The 22,114-nt window shown below is 43.8% G+C and overlaps 1 protein-coding gene across 6 annotated transcripts; it reads right to left on the bottom strand.

Moving 5' to 3' along the window:
* Positions 1 to 114: 114 nt before the first annotated feature.
* Positions 115 to 22,065, bottom strand: arhgap17a (Rho GTPase activating protein 17a). 6 transcript variants are annotated; one of them, XM_028429999.1, is made up of 22 exons: positions 21,871 to 22,065; positions 21,546 to 21,700; positions 15,348 to 15,387; positions 11,236 to 11,340; positions 11,046 to 11,078; positions 10,558 to 10,634; positions 9,889 to 10,000; positions 9,527 to 9,603; positions 9,323 to 9,440; positions 8,815 to 8,883; positions 8,600 to 8,681; positions 7,590 to 7,717; positions 6,464 to 6,575; positions 6,302 to 6,383; positions 6,109 to 6,189; positions 5,882 to 5,995; positions 5,692 to 5,783; positions 4,902 to 5,049; positions 4,357 to 4,644; positions 3,583 to 3,728; positions 2,952 to 3,476; positions 115 to 1,972 (listed from the first exon to the last, which is right to left on the bottom strand). In XM_028429999.1, the coding sequence occupies exons 2-22, from the start codon at positions 21,596 to 21,598 to the stop codon at positions 1,815 to 1,817; spliced, it is 2,640 nt and encodes an 879-aa protein (XP_028285800.1). In that variant the 5' UTR covers positions 21,599 to 21,700; positions 21,871 to 22,065; the 3' UTR covers positions 115 to 1,814. The 6 variants fall into 6 exon arrangements, with proteins under 6 accessions (XP_028285800.1, XP_028285799.1, XP_028285802.1 ...); XM_028429998.1 differs by having other exon boundaries at positions 21,546 to 22,065; XM_028430001.1 differs by lacking the exons at positions 21,546 to 21,700; positions 21,871 to 22,065 and adding an exon at positions 15,499 to 15,646.
* Positions 22,066 to 22,114: the final 49 nt, after the last annotated feature.

Genomic DNA, 22,114 nt, shown 5'->3' with positions numbered 1-22,114 from the left:
CATGTTATTCCACAGGCTGTCACTTGAATTACAAAAGTTAATTTTTTTATGAATTATTTAGTCATGAATTTTGTGGATCAAAACATGATGCAATACACCAGAAGCGGCTTCAAATAGTTTTGTCATATACTTTTATTTTCTTTGGAAAGGGGTAAGCGTTCTTATTACATGTTTTATTCCATATTTAAGCTCACCAGACAGCATACATACAAAACTATGGAGCTTAAAAACTGCAGCATTATCATTTCTAGTTTAATGGCATTAAACTTGAGACACCAAGTTCAAGTCTTTGTTGCACAGGGATAAGGCAGCGAGGTACAGGAGCAGAGAGAGAAAGGAGGGGATTATAACGCTTTGATTGTCTCTCAGAAACACAACCAAAGCATCTGTGACTTTCTCCACTGGTACCATAGTGAATCAGTTCTCTAGGAACCAATCTCTGCATTATATCTGAAGCCAAAAAAAAGCAAAGCTTACACAGAAAAAAACAACAAAGCCATTTTTCTTTTTAATGCTTTGACCTGGCAAAAAATCTAACACCACATCACTACTGAGATTTCACAGCGCTGTGTGTTCTCAGCTCAGTGGGAAAGACAGAAAAAAAAAGAAGGGAACCCACTCACTGAGTCTGGCCTGCACTCATGTGCAACATCAGCCGTTTCTGCGTCTTCCTGCTCAGGATGATGAGGCTGCGTCTTTTCATTACATTCACTCTATCACACAGACACGCACACAACCACCATGTGTGTCTAATGCCCCAGCAAACACCAGAGGAAACAGAAAGGCAAAATACTGACTGCGTGAGCTCAGGCTGGGAGGGCAGTGAACCCTGCTACTTCTGCTTATTAAACCCAAAAGACATCAACCAAAACACATTTAAATAAACACAACAGAGGGTCAAAACCATCTTCCTCACATCCCTGAAACGCAACTGTGAAAATACTGTAGTACTATCAGCCAAGTACATTTATAATGCTTATTCCAGGGTTCTAGGAGGAACCCATAAGGCATGATTTACATTTCATAACTGCAATAATTATCTCAAGCCACAGGGAATGTGTGTGTTTTTTAAATTGGTAAATAAATACAAAGAGTGAGGGGAGAGCGAAGAGGATGGGGTTTTCATACAAAAAAAAAACAACAAAAAAAGTGTTTGAGACGACTGGAAACCTGCAGTCACCAGCTACACTTTAAGCAACTGTTTTGGTTTCACCTCTTGACCTTTGTTTCTCTCTCTGCTGTGGAAATACATCTTCTTGTGTGTTTGTTTGTTCTAAGGCCATTTTAAACATTAAAAAAAAATACAAAAACACCTCACGCCACATTTCAGAGGAGTCCGTGTTTTGGCAACCTCCCTCCCTCTCTTCATATTGCTACAACTGTCTGACGGTAATCCTTGTGGTCGGCTCTTTGCTGTTGATTGTCTGGAGATTGATGCGCAGAGCTAAAATATGAATGTGTGAGTATGCTGCAGCTTAAAGGCTTTGTGTCTCCTCACCATCATGTAAGGTCAAGAATCAGCTGGTCTCCTTCTCATTTGGTCTAAAAATAGTGAAAAATGCCCGTCATGTAAAAGTTGTCTCTTTTTCAATCTTTAACTTTGGTTGTCAGGCATTAAATTCAATAAACACGCAGGTAAAATACCTATTTTGTTGCTTTGTGAGCTGTTTGACCTCCATGATGGCTGCCAGAAGGACATCATCACATTAATGTCCTTCAGACAAGCTGGGAGAAGCAGAGGTTTGCTGCAGTTACTAAATGAATGTGTCTGATAAGAGGAGGTGTACTGGGAGTACTGGATCATTTTCCCCTCTTTATAGGACAGTGCTCTCAGTGTCCAGGTCACAGTCTTTGGAAGGAGGCAGGAAAGAGGAGGAGGAGGTGGGAAGAAGGGCCGTCACTGCTGGCTGCTGGTCTACAGCGAGCTCAGGGACATAAGCTCGACTCAGCCCTTTAAAAGACATCATCGGGTCTAAACAGTAAGACACAGAGACAGAGGACAGATAAGTACCACTGTAGCAAACATTAACTAATGCAAGTTTTTTTTAATGAATAAAAAGAAAGAACTGTTAGCTTGTGTTAGTGAGAAATTACAAATGTTTTCCATGCACAGACATCCACACAAAAGACAAATTCATGCTCCCGTTGTATGAACAAAGTCCATAATCACACACATGTGCAGCTTCTTCCTGCTGTATGAAAACATTTAAAGCTGCTGCAGTGATGCCAGCCAGTTACAATGTGTCATATTTTCCAAACAGCCGCAGCACCAGCAGTGGGAGAATGTGACCATCAGGTGGCAGCGTGCAGCTGTGCAGCAAGCAGTCGAATAGATGGAAAATGTGAAGTTTGGTTATTGTGAAGTGCTGGAGAGCCAAACTTTGCATTGAGAGCTGAAACTCTGAATGTTTATAAAACGGTACGGATGAGCCAAGAACGTAAATATGCGTGCCAGAGAAACACCCAAAACAATACAATAAGAAACAATACACGATTCTTCACACAACAGAAAGTAAAGGTTAAGGGTGACCACATGTAAAACCAGCTCCTGAAACCCACTAATGAAGGTGACTGACCTGATAAGTGATAGTTCTGATGCTAGACTGTTATTTTCTTATTTTATATTAAATGGTGTCTTATGAGTATATGAATCATTTCTGGCATTTGTTTCTTGAATATTTTTAGTATTAAATGTCAGAAATGTGTGTTTTTAAATATCCATGATTCACACGTCACAGTCCTGCATCAGGACTAGCATAAATGATAACTGACAGAGGCAGCAGGCAGAACAATGGCTGCGCTGATGGAGGCAAACAATTATCAACAAACCTCAAACAAAAGCTTCTTTAACCTGTGGAGGTATTACAATGCAAGAAACAGCGCATGTTAGTGTTTAGTGGTTAATAAATGGTAAAGTATTATGCATGCATTGTCATAGGAATGACACCCACCCATCATCTTGTAGGCTGAGGCACAGATCCCGTTGGTCTCATTGCTCATTGTGGTGGGTTGGGGAGGCGGGGGTATGTTGGGTCTGTTCCGGGGCTTTGGGACAGGCCGCGGCCGAGGAAGAGAGCCCGACTGGTAGGGAGACGGGGACGGAGGAGCAACTACATCCTGGCTGGCAGAGGAGGGTGGAGGGGTGTCTGGAGGGGTCGGCGTGCCTGGAGGCGAGGATTCAGTGCTCTGCTGGTCACTGCCGGGCTGGACCGGAGAGCCGGCCTGGGTTGGAGGTTCGGGGGGTGGATGGCTGGGGGCTTGGATCGGTGGCTGGTTACTGGAGTGGCGCCTGGGCGTAGCACACGGCTGTAAGGCCGGAGAGGCGGGCAAGGTGGGCGAGTGGCTGGACAGGGGTCGTGGAGTGGGGCTGAGAGGCTGGGAGGAGACAGGGGACGGGGAGTGGTTTGCTGAATTGCAGGGCTGGCTGGGAGGAGGGTTTGTGGGTTTGGGAGGGGCAGGAGCCTGCTTCTTGGTACCTTAAAAAGAGGTTGGTAAATTGGTTTGGAGAAGCAGCAGTGCCAAACTCTTGTCTCCCTCTTTATACAAACACAGTCCAAGAACAACATTCAAAACCAGACTTACCTCTGCGCATCAGGTGTGGACTTGGCCCCATGGATCCAGAACCAGAAGTTCCAGTGCCCAGCTGCCCTGCAGCCTGTCCTCCTCCTCCAGAACCATTCCTCTGGAGCACAGGGGTTGGGGCGGGTGTAATTTCACGCTTTTGGTTGCTTTGGAGAAGATGAACACAGGACTGTAAGATTCTGTGCACTGCATATACCAAATCTTCACTGAATGTTTTTATTGGTTAGTAATAAACTGCACAAATATAATGTAATCTAAATGTACCAAAAGAATGCTGAGTAGTGTTATCCGTTTGAAAATGAATGTTGTCCGTTCAAAATACTAAATCAAAGACTGCCTTAAGTCTCTGTATAACAGACACCGATGTCCAGGCTTTTTCAAAGCAGTTTGAGCCAGTTAGTGCAAAGTTCCTGCTGATTTCAGTGATTTGGGGAGGAAAGCAGAGGGATGGGAAGTCAAGAGGCCCTGAGAGTGACTGTTAGCTGTATGACAGAGGCCATTGTTAAGCTGGTTCTGTGGGCTGACTTCAGATGTGTCTGCATTGCTGCAATTTGCGGTGGCGTAAGAAAAATTGTGGTTTTTCTAGAGAAACAATAAGCCGAAACCGAAAAGTGACCAGGAGAAAAGCTGGTGAGTGCAGTGAATCATGCATTATTATTGTTTTATAAAACCACAGGCATCATCTCTTTAGAAGGCACTAATGTCTTCCCACAGTATAAAAGCTTTCGGTGTCATTTCCCACCAGCAGCAGAGATGCATGGAAGCAGCTCTTACCTGAGCTCCTCTGTGTGCTGGGCTAGAAGCTGCTGAGCAGCTGCAAGAGCAGCCAGGCCCTGCGCCAAGCTATGCTGGGAAGTGTCAAGCCCTGAACCCCCTTGTGGTGAAGCTTGTAACTGGGGCTGGGTATCAGCCAGGGGCTGGGGGACCTGCCCGGCCCCATGTGTCTGCCCCTGAGCCTCCACAGGGGGTAAAGGAGGCTGGAAGGCAGGTGAGGTGTGCTGCTTTCTACCTAAGGTGTTACTGCCTCTACGAAGGGTGTGGTCCAAGTGCTTGTTAGGGGTGCTGCACGGGGAAGCGGTGAAGGAGAAAAACAGAAAACACCACAGCTTTGATCAGAAAGGCACCAATTAGACCCAAATCACCAAACCCCAAAGACACCAGAGAGAACAGTGGATTCTAGCATGAGGGTTATTTACCAGGAGCAAAAGGAAAGCAAATGGATTAAAAGCAAAATTACTTCAAAAGATATTTATTTGATCAAGTGCATGTTAAGGGCCTAACGTTTCCGAGAAGACACTCAACAGCTTCTGACTGATTACTTGTCTTTGCGAGCTGCGTCATTCTCTGGTCCCACCATACTGCCAGGCCTCTTCCTCTCGATGGTGCTGCAGTCATAATCTAAGTGATTGTTGTGGTTAGATGCAGGTGTGGGCATCACAAACATGCCCGACACGTTGAAGTCCACATCTGTAAGAAGAACGAGGAACTTTTACTAGAATGCATGAACTCTATCTTGAAGAATTGGCTGCTTCTTCTAATTTATCCAACATGTCAGTATATAACAGCAGTAAGTATATTTGCAAGCCTTCCTGGAGTACACCAATTCAAAGCATTGTAGTTGATGGGGAAACCTAGCAAACTTAAGACCATGTGGATCCTGCTTTTCACTAAAGTGCGGCTTGTTAGACTAGTTATAATTCAAACCAAATACAGGAAATGATCCTGGAACACAAGGTTTTATGGGTAAGAGGAGACAGATGTTGACAGCCCGAGTGCCAACATAAATTGGGAAGACTAATCGCAAATCCTAAAACAAGGGAAGAAGTCATGGCACTCCAAAACACTGTGTCACATCATCCCTCTCTACATGTGCACCAGAGATGCCAATTATGTCAGCAACATCATCAGTCTTGGCTAACATACATTGTTAAGGTTGACCTCTAAGACACAAACCACAGTTTGACCCTGGACTGACAAAGCAGTGATTTTATCTGGTTCATTAAGTACAAGCTTGATTAGCACTGATTTTCTGTCTCACATTAGGGACTGTGCGTGTGATAAGACTGGTGGATATAAATGGAGAGAACAGCAGCTGTAGAGGAGACTCACCCTCAGGAAAGAACCAGTCGGCGTGCTGGATGATGGGCTCGATGATGGCCACCACGTGCACAGAAGTAGCTGCAGCCATCTCGGCCAGGCTCCTGTGTGTTTAAGCAAATTTCAGGTGAACATGCTCAAATGACAAACTTTCCAGAGATAACATGACAGAGCTGTAAATGCATTATTCTTCCCCTCTCACCCTTCAGTCTTGGCCCAGAGTAGATTGGGTCCCAGGACGATAGCGATGTTGCTCGGAGTCATTTTGTTCGCCTCACTGTCCTGAGCCAGTTTGGCTAAAAACTTCACCAGGTACCTGCATGGGGGAGAATTTAAAAAAAAACACACACACACACATGGGATATAAAAACACTTTATGTTATACAAGAGAGGAAATTAAAGCAAGACATTTCTCTCGTAGCATCTGACCTCAAGTTGTTTTTGTTGTTCTTTGGTAGTTTATCACACACAACCCAGAGAGCCTGGAGCCGTTTGTCTGGGTCTGATACACTAAGATGATAGAAAGACAATTGAAAGCAGAGCACAGCTGGCATACATCCAATGCTAAATAGAAAGATCCCTCACACAAAGGTGCATTTTGTTCCAGTAGTATGTGCCATACCTGGAGGCCTGGATCCATTCATCATAAAGCTGGTAGGTCATTAGAGGTTCAGGGAGTTCCCTCAGGTAGGACTTTAGTGCTCCTGAAATCACAGTTATCTTGACAGTGATTCAATCCAGGTTTTATGAGAAAATAATCTAAAAACTATATTCTCATACATACCAGCAACAGCATGGGGGTCAGAGTAGAACTCCTCCAGTTGTGAAGTGGAACAGTCCAGTGCTGCCTTTAGTTTCTTTAGCTTGGATGCCCCTGCTGCAATTCTGAACAGACCCTGACACACACACACACAGAAGTCAACCATAGTAACATGAGCAGCAAACAACAACAGCACACAAGCACTCTCTCTCTCACCTTCCTACCAGTGAATCACACACAGACTCTGTATAAATCCACTATATAAACTCCCAGCTGCACATAATGAAACCTTAAAGCAGGCAAACAAACACACCCAGCAGTCACAGCATAGTGAGCTCTTTGCTTTGACGCGTAAACAAAGGCCGTCTTCATGCCGTAACGACACAGACAGGACTCGCAGGGTAATGAATAGGGCAACATAATGTGTGCTCTGCAGTCAACACTGTGTCTCTCTTACTACCTCTTTTTTTAGCACAAACATGAACACACACACAAACAGATCTGATTTATACACAGGAGACATGTGCTATTGTATTCTAAATTTGTTTCAGGGAGGTGGCATCACACACATTTCATCAATCATGGTGGAGCCATAACAAGGGGCAGTTTCTACAGGAACTGTTTACAGTTTGGTAGTGAACAATCAGCTTCAGTTATGTCAATCACCAGAGGAGCTGCTAATTGGAGCCACAGCTCAATCTGACTTCTTCTGTCAGTCCTACTAGTTCTGACTGTATGGTTAAAACAAAGTTAAAACACACAAGATAAGTCATCCCAATATAAAACATGAGAGAAAACAGCCCACTAGTCACTGGATGAATTCAATCCATATTGATTTGACCCTTATATGTGCTAATAGTGTGACTTTTGTACATCAGAAGTAGGTAGTGCTGTCAGGCTATTGAGGTAAGATAGGTAAGAGGAAATAAAACTAAAACAATGGACTAAAATGAGAAGCTTAGGGCAGCAACGAAAGACTACACACACGCACGTTTTTAGTTTTACCAGGGGTTATTAATTCAACATGGCCAACATTGTTTTCTAGTGCATTTTATCATGTGACTCTTCCTTACCTTCACAAGAGCAGAGCTATCAACCTGAGCTATTTGCAGCATCTGTATTGTGTTCTCCTGTGTCCACGTGTCCTTACCTCTTCCTTCATGCCCGTCTCTAGAAGCATCATAACGCAGGCCTCTATTGGCAGTGCGATCTCCCTTCCACTTCTTTTTAGGTGCTCATCCAGCCCGGTGCCAAATGCAGGCTTCTCCGTCCACGAGTCTAGATATGAAGCAAAAAAAAAATTGAACGATGAATGACGATAGTGGACAGACATGAAACAAGAGGTGCAGCGGAGCTGGAGCAGATTATTATCAACCTGTCTATCACTGGTATGCAATAAAAAAAGGATTCGGAGAGAACGTGGCCTGTTGCTGGCTGCGGATGGCAGATTTCTGGGTCAATACAATAACCCCCACCACCCCCACCCTCAGTTCTCACTCCCCCTGCAGGGTGCTGCCAAATAATAACCACATGCTCCGAGCAGGCAGAAGTAACTTTTCAGCCATCTTGCTGTGTATATGAACGTGTGTGTGTGTGTGTGTGTAAGCTAATGTGAAATGAAGAGAGAGTGTGAGAAAAGACAGGGGGGGTTGCAAAACCCAGGTGGGTGTGTTGTGTGATGTGAGAGAGTGTGTGTGTGTGAGTCATCACCACATGCAGGGAGACCAGGCTTGTCTGGTTTGGACCACATGTGTTTAACACAGGAAAAAAAAAATAAGCTCCTTGTACAAGCTAGAGAGGGCACAGCAATGAGTGAGCTCAGACAGGAGACATTATGTTTACAAAATGGAAAAACAGATTATTTTCAGAGAGTAAAGTGGATAAAACAAGAGACTATTCTTTTATTCTTTAATATCTGGGCCCCATTTGTGGCAATTACCACAAATAGGGTAACTGTAAAAAAAACCAAAGCAGATGGAGAGATGGAACAGAAAGGGTGCTGGTTGGACTTCTTAAGCCAGCTGGAGAGGAGGATTCAAAAAAATGATTCTCCTCCTAGCAACTCTCTAACATGAAATGGCACGCTGTGTGTTTATTTATTTATTTATTTTAGGAACACTGTACTGTTTTGTGTGCCCTGTTTTTTTTTTTCAATGTTACCTTGTTGTGCCTGGATGGTTGGCAAGACGTTCTCCAGAACAGTGAGAGACTTTCTGTGGTAGTCAGCCTGAGCTTCTAGGAGCTGCAGAAATAAGACGAGCAGTACATGATGGCAAAGTAAATATAAAGAGGCTGGCCAAGTCTCTGTTCCCCGGTTACTCTGCAGCTGCAAACATTCCCACAGAAACTCATGCAAACACACTCACTGCACTCACCGTTATGAAGTAGCGAGCATAGTCACCCTCTTTTGAGAAGAAACTGTACATGTCTGCAGCAAGTTGATCCTGTTAGGACACAAACAAGATAAAAAAACCACTATGAAAAAAAAGACAATCACTGAATTGAAGGATATTTTAAGTGATATGTGTGAGAGGTCATAAATCCTCCTGGGTGTATTAGATTAGGAAGACAGACTGGCGAAGGGGAAGCACAAGGCTCTGCACTTCCTGGACATAAAATAAAAACACATCAGAGAGTGAAGCTCACCACTGACTCAGTTCATTAGATGCAAACACACACACACAGCTGACAAAGCATTTTCAGTCATCTGTGTGCGTCAGCAAACCGGGCTAAGAGGCCCCAAGGGTGTTGGAGTGTCCAGTTGTTGCTTAGATGATTTTCTTCCCAGTGTAAGTCTAGACACGCCTATTTCCAGTCCCTTTTTATTGTGTTTAGTGTACCTATTCATTGAAGAGAAAACCTCCACAAAAAGTGGCTGATTACCTTGCAAAGCTCCACTTTGTTCATGGCCTCATCCACCTCCTCTTTGAGTAGGTCAGCCTTGGCCGTCAGTGCTTGAGTGTTTGTTCCTGAGATTATTGACTTGGTCGCCTGCAACCATCTTAATTCAGAAAGGCAAGAGTTGTGTTTTAACAAAATGACTTATCAGTTCTAGTGAACTTAAGACATGATGAACCATGTCCACACCTTGCTCTGGCAGAATCATAGTCCAGCACCAGTTTGGCCAGCTGTTTCCTCTGCTTCAGGATGTTGGGAATCTCCACCTACATAAGATTGGTCCAAAAGCAAGTTTATCAGTGACCTAAAGGTGCTTTCCTCCAGGCATCTATCCATTATAGCTACTTTAGACTCTTTTAAATGTATACTCTTAGTCTGTTCACTAGGGGATAGCAACAAATGATAAGAGCATGACATAGTACGTGTCATTTTTAGAAAAGACACCTGGCAATAGTTGTAGCTGGAAGCATCAACTAAAAAGCCTACTAATCTTCTCTTGTTTTAGAGCAAAAAGGGCGACTGTGTGTCCCTGAAGGCGACACGTTTCTGACCTCTGCGAGCTGGCTGAGCGGATCCAGAACGTCCTTCTCTATCTGCAGCTCATGCTGCATCAGTTCTGATGCCAGCCGATTTTCTGCCTCTCCGCACACTTCCATCATCTTCCTGTCGTCACACATGTCAGCACAAGGAGAGAGAAGAGGCATCAAAATCAAAACACAGCCACAGTTATCTGAGCTCTCTGCAGCACAATCGCACATTTTCTGGATAAATATGACTTGCAGTCTGCGTAATCAGCTTTCTGTCCCTAATCAATATCTGAGAGTAAAAGCAGGTCAACGCACTGTCAGTGTTTCTGGCTGAAGCACACAGTGGCCTAGTGACAGCTAATCTACACTGTGTGTATTGTATGTACATTGAATGAACAAGCAGACCAAGTGCTGCACTTTTCTTCCTCTTATTTCCAGACAGACACGTGGCTGCAGTGTGGCTCTGAGGACATTCACTTTCTAGATCCTCAACTGCACACTCACTGCTCCTGTTTTGTGTGTCACTCTCAGACACACTGACAAACACAACACAAAAACAAAAAATGGGCAGATTGCGCGCCCTGAATGTGTGGCCTCATATTTCACACTCTCCGGGGTGCATCTGCTCGATATAGCAACAGTCGTCAGAGGGGGGGGTAGGGTGTTTGGTATGTCAATCAATCACAAACTCACCCTATCAATGAGTCTTCTCCAAGCTGGCTTCCTCCTTCCACCATCGCCTGGGATAGTGCTGTGAGAGGGAGCTTTTTCTGTGTGTGGTGGAGGAACAGAGGCACATGCAGATTAGACCACTCTCAAACTACATTAAAGTGTGTGTAAAAAGTACCCAGTTGTACACAGAAACTTCATCAGTTCATGTTCAAGCCAATGGAAAATACAGGACTTTCCATTGAACAGCTTAACCGTAAATTCACAGTCAAAAAGAGGAAGAGAAGGAGGAAATACAGATGTTAAATGGGATTTAAGTTGCGAACTAGGGAAGTGAGACATCTATCAAATGACAGTTTACACTGATGTGTGTTGTGATGAACATCCTGTTTTTATCCAGAGAGTCCCAAAGGTAAAAAGTGTCATGCAGAGTGAATAAAGATGACAGATGCTGGGATGGGAAACGGAGCAAGTGGTGCTGAGGACCAAGGAGGTTGAATAAGTGTTTTTACCTGACCATTTCCTGTATAGAGGCGTGGTACGGACTGTAGTGCAAAACAAAAGAGAAATCACGGACCGTACTGCCTACTGTGGACACTTTTTTTTTTTAAACCATTTAAAAACATTGAGAACTCAACCTTAAGTGGGAGGTGAGATCAAAAACTGCACCTAAAACAGATTGTGACAAGCTTGACGTCTTACATGTCTCTTCTCTGCGTCTGCTCCGATATGGCCCTGTAGACATGACACCATCCTTTTGTGTGTGTTGTGAGAGACCACCCGCACCAGCTCCATACGTCGCTCGATCTGTGCAAAACATGAGAGAAATCATCTTTGGCATAGAACGCAGCATGCAAGAAAACACACTCATACACATTCAGCCTCAACCAAACAACATGTCTGCACTGCTGATGACAAATGAAGTCCAGTTCCATGCCGTCATTTCTATTGGCCCTATGGGAGTGAGGGGGTCAGAGGTCAGGCACGATTGATCAGGCTGGTCCCAGCAGAACAACGCTGGAATGTTATCTTTGAAACACATGACTCATCGGAAGTGTCTTCATAGCAACGGTCGCTGAACTGTGACCAAGAGCAAGGGGTCCTTTTGGCTTTTAAAAAAAGGCCTTTTTGATTACACAGGCTGCCTACATAGACTCACTTTGTGCTTTTTAGGCTGACAAGATATAATACTGTCATTGATTGAAGTCAGAGCCATTCAGGTCTAAGGACAGAGGCCAACTGCGGCTCTGCAGCATGACTATTCACTGTCCCTGTCATGCCAGGTGTCTGACTGGGACAGTCAGTGTCAACATTAGGATGACTGTCACCGGCCTGTGAATAGAACTGGTGACTGTCGGAGCCTGTTTTCTCACGGTGTAAAGAACTGGTTTGCGTTGGCAACACTTCCTGATCCAAACAGATCAGGTGTGCCTGTGAAGTGAGAAGGAAGGCGGAATAAACATGTACCGGTACTCATGAGCTGGGCACAAACACTGTTCCAAATATAAATGGGAACACTGAGGTCTAGAAGGAAACTTAGGCAGAAATGAAAGGAGATAAATGCAGAGGGGGGGATCAACCAAATACCAGACAATTGTGTTCCAAAAACAGAACAGAGTCAGAATTCCACAGAAGATATCCGCCACCCTCTGCTTTCCCTCCCTCTGTTCTTAAGCTCTTACGTCATTCCCGACCCACAGTGGCCCCCAGCATTCCCAAAACAGCTGGGTTAAATACAAACTTTACAAAAAAAAACACAAGCATGCTCACACACACAGCATCAATATGTTGTTGGAATGCTGTTTAGACTTAGCTTTGTGGGTACCTGGCACAAAACCATTCAGGGGATTCCCCTCCCTGTGTTCTAAGTTCCAGTGTGGGTGTATGGGAAATGTTTGGATTACATGGCAGCACTCTTCTTCCTCTCATTGTAACAAAATGGGGTTAGACACACCATGTAGTCAGAGAATGAAATAAGCAGAGGAGTGGGAATAACCTAGGGCCAAAAAGAGCTGAAAGGCAGCAGGGTGTGTTTCCCATCCAGCTATGTGATGAGGTCAATACATGGTCAATCCCATGATGCGTCACAGGGAATCCCAATAACAGACACAGAAGGTGGCTGTGTTTGTTTATTGGTTCCTAAGAGAAGGATGTTAACATGTCTGGACAAGTCCTGAATGAACAAAAATAACCTAACATGACGCATGTGGGTGGAATTAATAAGTGAGGAACTGATGGCAACACAAAATAATCTTTGTTTATATATAGGAATAAATGACTGAAGTGTTCACACACAGATAACTGCTCCCTTATAAGATGCCCACAATTAGCAAGGGCAACATGGCATTTCTGCCGTCCATCTGTGGTGTCCACATTTGGACGCGCTGCTGTGGTGTGCAGAGGATCCATGAGGAATGGACAGCTGGTGCAACAATGCTGGTACCGATATGCAAAAAGAGGTTCAGATGCAGAGGCTAAGAATAAGCTAACATGGGATGGATGACTGTCAATGAAGGCTGCCCGACTGTACAGGGCAGGGACAGCAGCCGGTAGTAAGGGGTGTCTAAGCATGTGTGTCTGAGCGTGTGTGTGAGTGAGTGTCTGAGCCTGTGCATGTGTAAAAACATAATAAAGCTCATCTGATTGTAGTGTAGATTGTAGATACATCTTTAGCAGCTATAGTGTAAAGTAGTGGTTTCCTGTATGACTTTATCAGTCTCTTATATCTTGGTGGAAATTCTGGCCTGGTTCTTGGGAATTTTCACTTATGCACAGCCCTCCTAGGGTCCTCCCAGAGCATTTCAATTTTGCTGAGGTTTGCACTTTGACTAGACCATTCTAAAACATGTAGATTTGTTGTGCTTTGGATCATTGTCTTGCTGCATGACCCAGTTTTGACCAAGCTTTAACTGTCAGACAGATGGCCTCACAGAGGAGTTTGTGGCTGAATCAATGACTGCAAGGTGCCCCTGTCCTGTAGCTGCAAAACAGACTCAAATCATTATCTCTCCACCACCATGCTCAGTGGGTATGATGTGTTTCTGCTGAAACGCTTAAATCATATGTGCATAGGACACTGTTTCAGTAGTGTTTTGCTTTGTTTAGATGCAGTTTTGTTAACCTCAGTCATGCAAGTCAGAAGAGGCTTTCTCCTAGCAATCCTTCCAAACAAACCAAACTTGTTCAGTGTTTTTCTGACTTATCATAAACATTTTGGTTTTTATAACCATTTCCAGATTGATGTGCAGCAACAGTTGCTTCTCTAACACTATTGCTTATGTCTTTCCCTCTTGGCATTGTGTTAACACACACTTGAATTCTCCAGAGCAGCCAAAAGAACCAAAACCATTCTGGGAAATCTGAAACATCAGTACCAATAGTAGGAGAATAAGGAAGCTTAAATAAGAAGTGGGAGGCTAAGCATAGGGATGTGCAGCTAAAATGAAACTTTACAAAAGCTTCAGGTTTCAGATAAACAGAGACTCTGTGTTTTGAGACAAGAGGCCAAACAGCCATCTTAGGAGTCAAGCAGTTGAGTGATTCCCATCTCCCTGTGACTCACTCCCGTTTCCTTTATCAGACAGAACTGTTCCTCTGAAGAGAGAAACAGAGCTCAAAGAGGCAAGGCGGTCGATTTCCAGACAGAGGCAGAACAATTGTGTCTTTGAGGAACAGTCAAAGTCAACTGTCAGAAAAAATAAAACATCCACTCTCCTCAGCGAAAAGCACCCCAAGACATGAGTCACCACAGCTCTCTTGTCCACTTGTATTACTCAAACTCCAATGTTCCAGCTGTCACTCAAATGTGTATTTTTTTTCCACATTTCGTTTTCACACCTATCATGTAAAAGAGGAACGCAGGTCAGGAATGTTTGTTTTTGTACTAGCTATAATATGGGGTGAGGAGTGGAACAATAAGAATAGAGGGTGTTGCCATTCTCAAGGAGTCATGCAAAAACAGCTGAGTGTGTTTTTGCGGCCTCCCATTCTCTTTCTGTCTGTCTCACACACAAACACACTTCATCCCTGGAATGTCTTTGCTCAGCAGCCAGTATTTTGTCCCCGACCCCACCTGCTGTCTGTGTTGGAGGAGACTTGAGGGGTGGAGATGGCTTTGTCTGTGGGTAAATCTATGCACCAGCAGCTTATACATACACGCATAAACACATCTTATTTAAAGATAAGATGCTGCTCTATCAAACTTGTATTCAGAATTGCAATTCAGAGCTTTGTATGCCTCTGTGTGTCAGCCTGTCACCATGGTAACAGCAGGGGAGACCTCAAAAACCACTCCAACTTTAGAGCCTGGTGTGCGGAAACGATTCGGAATTAGAAAATTCTGAATACAAGTTTGATAGAGCAGCATCTAATGAGCGTTTTAAGACTAAAATGGAGTCTGAGATTGAAATTTGTAGGAGGAGATACATTTGGCAGATGACCCTCGTTGAAGGGCTCTCTCATAGACTCCCATGTTAAAAATGACACCGAAATTGCTTAATTTTTGAAAAATTATAATTTTTTGAAAAAAACTTGAGGTTGTCCTCTGTGAGATGAACATTTTGATAGTTGAATGGCTGAACTCGGTCAATGTATGTTGATGATACGCTGCACCAAAAAACACGGAAGAAGAAAATAAGAAAGAATACGGAAGAATAAAAAAGAAGAAGAAGAAGAAAGAGGGTGAAGAACAAGAGTTTGATTGCCTAGCAATGGCAATCTATCTAATAATCTTATTTTATTCAGCATGTACAGAAACTGATCCATGTTACATTTGCAGCCCCCTTTTGAGCTACACAGTTCAATAAATCATTTACCTGCAGGAGGTCATCGCTGAGGACTTCTGTTTTCTCCGCTCTGTGGGTGAGAAAAGACAACAGAGTGCATACAGATTAGTGCTGACAGACAACTCCAGCAGATAAGCAGCTCAATACACTGTACAGTCACCTTAAAAATATCTGCAAATACCTGAAAGACTGGTTACCACGCTTAGCTTGATCATCTGTGAGAATGTTTGATGTTTGGTAGCTGCCACGGCTCAAACAGCCAGGTTGGTATGCTAAAGCAAAACATCCTTCTCCTCAAACTTCACACGTTTGAATTACGTCAACTGACTTAAGAGCATTACAACATTCTATTAAGCTAAAAGGAGAAGGTGTGTTTCTGCTGTTTACTCAGCAAGCTTTGATTCCCCTAAGCTGCTGTAGCCAGGTGGGTTCATAGTGTCGTGCACAGAGCAAGCCGCACAGCCCTGCAACGCCTGAGCCTATTAATAGTAAACTAATAGTTGGACTTGAGGAGGTCAGACAGATTAAATTCACTTAAAGGGAGAAGGCTGGGAAGAACAGGCTCGGCTCGTAGTTCTTATCAACACCTTCATACAGTCTGGTGGCATCTCAGACGGTCAGCGACTGAAGTCATAAGTGCTGCCGCCTGGAAATCCAATACAAATCCACAGAGACCAGAATATTACTTATATATGTATAAAAAAGGGATTAGGATGGCAGGTTAATATTATTATAGATAGTGTTTAGCAGCCTGCCAAAATGCCCGAAAGTTCCTGCAATGGAAAAACACCTAATAGACCAGACAGAAGTTAAGGACATGAGACCGGAAGATGCCTGGCACAGTGTACTGTATTAAGGATGTCTCACACTCATATCTCTCACACTCATATCTACAAACTGAAGAGAAAATACCTACGAGAAGGGATGCCAAGAAGGAGATTTGTTGTCTAACTCAAGCAGATGAAATCTATTTTTGGCAGACACAGAGAGAGGTATCATTATTTACTTCCTAAGCCTTTAGAACTTAGACTTTTCCTTAAAGTGCTTCACAGTCAAGTGACAATTCTCTGTCTTTATAGCTTTACAGTATAAGAACAACTATTGTGCAACCAATTGAATTGATCTGTAGACAGTTGCCTGTCTGAATTTGGGTAACTGGAGCTCTCTGGGCCCTCCTCCAAAAACTGCTCTATGAACTATAGTAACCTCCTCACAGCTGCTTTCAATTACAACACAGAGGCAGGGAGAAAGAGAGAGAGACTGACAGAGAGAAGAGGGGGTCAGGAGGAAAGACATACAAATAGTGTGATTTTGGAGGAGGGTTGGTAGTTGAAAGAAAAAAAGTGCCGAGCCAGAAAAATCTAGAGACTTGAGATGAATGGAAAGATTTTCTGGAGAAGAGCCATAGCCAAGCTGGTGAGGTCACGCATCTTATAACCCACAGAAACCTACAGACAAGACTTCCTGATAGCTGTGGAAAAACAACAGGAGCCACACACATACATACAAAGCATGAGCATAAAGCCACAGTATGGAATCCATGTTCTGGTGTAGACTACATGCTGCAGAGCTCTTGGTGTGGCTAACCAGCATGCTCATCAAGAATTCTCTGCAGTTCGGCAGATTTTTCCTTTCCTCATCTACTAGGATGTTACAATCTATTATAAAAATGAGGGTATATCTGAATGTATCTGAGTTAAAAGATGTTTTGCTGATGTTTTTTTCCACCACACCAGAACCCATGTGGTTTAAACACACTGCTTTGAATCTGGTCCACTTAATAACCTCTGTGGCTCATGAGCAGAAGCAACTCCACCAAAAAAAAGAAGAAAGACTAAACTGTATACAAGCCAAGAGTAACACTAAAGCCTGACTGGTCAGCCGGATCTGTTAATTGACTTGTGCCTAATGTGAACAAGGACATCTGGTTCAGTATTTATATGACATGTGCAAATATTGCCCTAACCTGGTGGTAACTGAGCAGACATGATGAGCTTCATGTTTGTAACTCAACCTTTAATAGCACTGTGCCACAGAGGCAAAAAAAACAGCAACATCAAAAAACAGGCTGATCAGAGGACAAACAACAAACAAAACAACAATTGTTTTGCTGGCATCAGCTGACCTAGAGTGAACAGAGAGCTGACCCTATCGCGCCTCACTGAAGCAGCAGCCTTTGGAGAAAGCGTGTCGATGAGCGCTGCATGTGACTCCTTAACAACAAGGAATCCTCAATACACAGCCGCGGCCACACTAGTTGAGAATGGTAACCATGGCGATCTACTATGAAAGTGGAAAGGGAGTAAGTGTATACTGAAGCCCTGAGAACAATAGAGCGGCTGTTACCGGCACAATCAGCAAGCTGAGGAGTAGGGAGGGTCCGCCTCTTACGCCTGCAACAGTTGGCAGCTTAAGGCATAAGGTAATGGATACTGCATACAGATGAAAGAAAGAAGCTGGAGGGGGGGGGGGGGGGTAATCGAGTGACTCGGCCCATACAATTCACCTAATGTACCATGTGATGATGTGAACTGTTTAGCTAACATTAAACCTGGTCAACATGACAGACGGAGCAACCTGTGCACCATGACCAACCAGGATGATACTGCTGTTCATAATATGAAATCCCATAGCCTAGCCTTAGCTTATAGCAGTACCACAACACTGACACACCTCATTGTCCATGCGCCACTGGACAGGTTAGACACGGGGGCAACGCCTAGAGTCACCTAAACCTGCTCATTCAGCTGTGACATTTTATTGATCCCTGTGGGGAAAGGTGTTTTTAACTCTTATCAATTTAATCAAGTACAATATATCTGCATACAACTGCAGTGAGCTACAGTATCAAAGGGAATTACATAATACTATTGTTTATAATCCTAGTGAAGTACTAACAATGAGAGGGAAGAAAAGCTCTGATGAATGCATTCTGTCCCTGTGTTGCAGGGCGTGGAATTCAAGGTTCTTTGTTGATCCCGGTCTTTCAAATGAAAGGTTCAAGATGTTGTGATAAGCTCATCACTTTACTGACTGACTGACTGATAATGTTCAGCTGTGGTGAGTAATGTGCCTCACCAACCCAAACAATCATACAGTAGTTATAAGGGATTTTCCCTGAACATTGTAAGACAGAGCAGCACCTACATGATTTCATGCAAGGCAACTAAACAGCATATTGAGAGTTAAATGATATTTTGTCCCCAATATAAGTGGAGGTATTATAGGCTGATATCACACATACCAGTTTAGGGAGCACTACTGGTACTGTCTGCAGACATTGACATGCAGTCAAGCAGTGTCTTCATCAAGTTGCTAACTAGTTTATAAAATACTGCTGGGAAGTTAATACACAGATGTGAAACCTAACCCTCCCCGCCACATGCAGCAGCTAAGCCTTTTATAAGGAAGACGCTGATTGGTTATGACACGCACGGGGATGACTGTGTGTAAACTGTAACTCTAATCAGTCCTTCCTCAGCTACTGACAAACTTATCTAAGATAATATCCTGACAATCAGAAGTGCTGTCACTGACACAAAGGCATCACCTGCACAGTGCAACATTCTGATGATGATTTATTTATGGCAGATATGTTATCTCTTTTCAAAGGTGTCACTATCTAACCACATAAACCTGAACAGATGTGGGGTCAGAGAATTCACAAATTGCAAACCAGAGTAACCTTCCACCAAGAGATAAAAATCCTCTGCATGATCCCTGGCATCAATCACGTGCTGTTTTTCCCCTGCACCTCTGTTTCACTCTCTCTCCTCTCCTTCTCTAGAAAGCACCCGCATGTCTCTGGGAGGCTGCTTCCTGTTTGTAGAAGAAGAAGGAGAGATTTCCTCAGAGCGGCTGCTTGCTGGACACAGTGTTCTGCCTTCGCACAATCACAGGAACCCAGGGGGCAGCGCAGAGGGCCTTTTGCACTCTAAACTTTTTGCAGATGCACAAGCGGCCTCAGAATTTAATGGACAAAGCAGAGCATGCCACAACCACTGACAGATCACTCATTTAAAAGGGCATGTTTAGGAGTGTGTGAGGGATTAACCCTGCAAAAGAGCAAGCGACTACTGCACACACACATATATACAAATGTCTGTTTTGTGCATTACACTCTCTCTCTTGTTCTAATTTACTGCTGCTACAGTGCAGTGAGGAAACTATGAGTATTCCAGCTGCCCTGCTTCTTAGCTTTGGCCGAAGGAACATTATTGCAGCAGATTGCAGCAGTCTGCTGGTGATAGTGTTACTACCAAATAATCACTGAAGAGACGGCAACATGGAAATTTCTCTGTCTTGTCCATCTTAGGCAAGCTGCTAACCACCTAATTATGTCAGCCTAACAATACTTAAGTGATTAGCCTCAATTTCAGCTAATCTATGGCTGTCTGATTACTCAATTTATCATTTAGTCTATAACCCTGAGGCAAAAGCATCTCTTTCTTATGAAAGGTGATGCTCAAGACATCAAGTTTTAATAGGAAAAATGTGTTTATTTTGGATGCCAGGATGGGTAGAAAATAAAAGATCCAGACTGTTCCACAAAATTACAAGGGAATGCATCCAGCTATGCACCCAGTCAGAGTCCAACTAAGAGCTATGGACAGTTACACAGCCATGTTTTAAATGTGATGACAGTTCAACTGAATTTAACAATGGCAATATATCATATAGTGCCTGTTATGCACAACTGTCTTCTCAGATGCTGACAACAAACAGTAGCTAGTGACACTGACTTTTTGCTTCTCCATCTACAGGTTGTGTTGCCTGATTGGTGCTCTACAATGTCACATGTAGCAGTTAGCTTAAAAGAGATGGTTCATTCAAATACTACTAGACTTTTTTAAGTGTCTGTCCATTCCCATGCAGTTTTCATTGGAGGAACTCTGAGAAGAAACCTGGAACTGTGGCTGATATAGCAGATGACAAAAGCAGTAAAATAAACAGGTGTATGACAACAGCCCTGTTATTTGACCAAGGAATAAATGATTGACTATGACCACTGATGGCAAAAGAGGATCTTAGGAAAGGGGTCAATCATTCATATTATAAAAATGAGAATTACTTCTGTCAGGCTTCAGCTTCACACCAGCAATCACAAACCAGACATACACCGTGAGAACAACCTGCCCTGCTGAGGGGATCCTCTGAGGTGTCTCATGCTCTGGTCCTGGCAGGCTGAAGTCATCGCTACAGAAGATATCCAGTTACACAAGGACACTGTGTGTCACTGCACAGTAGCAAAACAGACTGACAACTGATGAAGTTGCTTGGAGGAGCAGCGAAACGTCTTCAAAAAAACTCTACATGTCTCTCTCCTTGATAGCTGGCAGGAGGAGCCATACCACCTTAATCTGTTTTGTATCACTGACGTCTCATTGATGCTCAGTGTGTTCCTGTGTGTGTATTTACTGCCACAGCCCATCCCATGATTTAACACATTAGCCCGGTGCCACTCTCACTCTCTTTTGTACCTCAGCTGCACAGGGAAAAGTGTTGTGAAAACAAACCTGGCAGATACATTCAGGATTCACGCTTTTCCAAGACAAAAAAGAGCCAGAAAATAAAAACTACGGTACACTCATTCTTGTTGTTAGGTCAGTGTCTCAAAAGTGACAAGAGCCTCTTTCTTTCAGTCGTGCCCTCCTTCCAAACAGAGGCACAGCTTTCTTTTAACAAGCATGAAAGCAGAGAGATGAATGCTCCACACAGGAAGGAGGATTTCATTGATTTGATGGTGTCTCAGCAAAACAAGGGCAAACTGGCCTGCACAGACTTATGGAGCCACATCTTCCAATAAAGTTGATGTTTTTAAAATGTTAAAAGGCAATAGATAGCATCATCAATATGGAATTGGCAACACAATATTAGGAAAATTAATTATAATGATTTATTTTTTCTTGGCCTGTTAGGAAGCCATTTTTGTAGTATGAGTATGCACTTTCAATAACCATACAGCTGGCCTGTCTCCTTTTTCATCAGCACTTAGTCAGTTTCAGTTGTGTGTGCCTCTGTAAGCTTGTTTGGTTGCATTAAAATGAAATGATTCATGCATGAAAGGCTCTTCTTCCTCCTCCTCCTCCTCATTACAGCTCACACTGATTAGATTTTTCTGCTCATGTGATTTTCTTTCTGTTTTCCTCAACATAAAAAAGTGAGTCAATGGGTGAAGGAGCTAAACATGGTGCTTTCAGGTGGGTAAACAAACAGAAAAATACTTGCCTGCCAACTGTTTGATTGGCGAGCTGCTTCATCCGATTGAACTGTTTCTTCATCGTCGCTCCCTTCCCAGTCTGCTCTTCCGAAGTTACGCGTCAGAACCGGATTTTGGTTTTTCATGAAGTTCGCAGGGCCTCTCCAAAATTTCCAAGCTGTCGCTATGACAGGGAAAAACAAGCGAGAGCCATTGAGCTCAAAGCCAATTAAAAATAGTTTGTAGCCTCGCTAGCCCCCTAAGCTACCCTCCTTCTTTTTCCCAAGTGGAGATTCTAGAGAAAACTTTCCGCTGGGGGCGACGGCATGATCCGTCAACCTGCTTTTTACGCACAAGTCCCAAAGTGAGCCGCGTCTAACTTTCACCGGATCCGGCGGCTTTTCATGGCTCTCCTCGGTGGCTTGTCCTGACCGTTAGCCGACGAGCTAACGTTGCCGAGCTGGATAATCCGTCGGCCGCTTTTTCCCAGAGCGGAGCAGGGAGCCGAGTGCAGCAGCGGCTTCACCTCTGCCACTGCCAGCACAGAGAGAGAGAGAGAGAGAGAGAGAGAGAGGGGGAGAGAGAGTGGGGGAGAGTG

This window comes from Parambassis ranga, chromosome 19 (assembly GCF_900634625.1).
Source record: "Parambassis ranga chromosome 19, fParRan2.1, whole genome shotgun sequence".
Lineage (NCBI taxonomy): Eukaryota > Metazoa > Chordata > Actinopteri > Ambassidae > Parambassis > Parambassis ranga.
The sequence above is the reverse complement of the archived record's forward strand: the minus strand, read 5'-3'. Positions and strand labels throughout refer to the sequence as shown.

Coding starts and splice junctions, on each gene's coding strand:
- arhgap17a (XM_028429998.1), bottom strand. CDS start 21,598: ATGAAGAAACAGTTCAATCGGATGAAGCAGCTCGCCAATCAAACAGTT. Junction 11,079..11,235: donor CAGACGCAGAGAAGAGACAT/GTAAGACGTCAA, acceptor TTTGCACTACAG/TCCGTACCACGCCTCTATAC. Junction 3,729..4,356: donor CAGCACACAGAGGAGCTCAG/GTAAGAGCTGCT, acceptor TCTTCTCCAAAG/CAACCAAAAGCGTGAAATTA.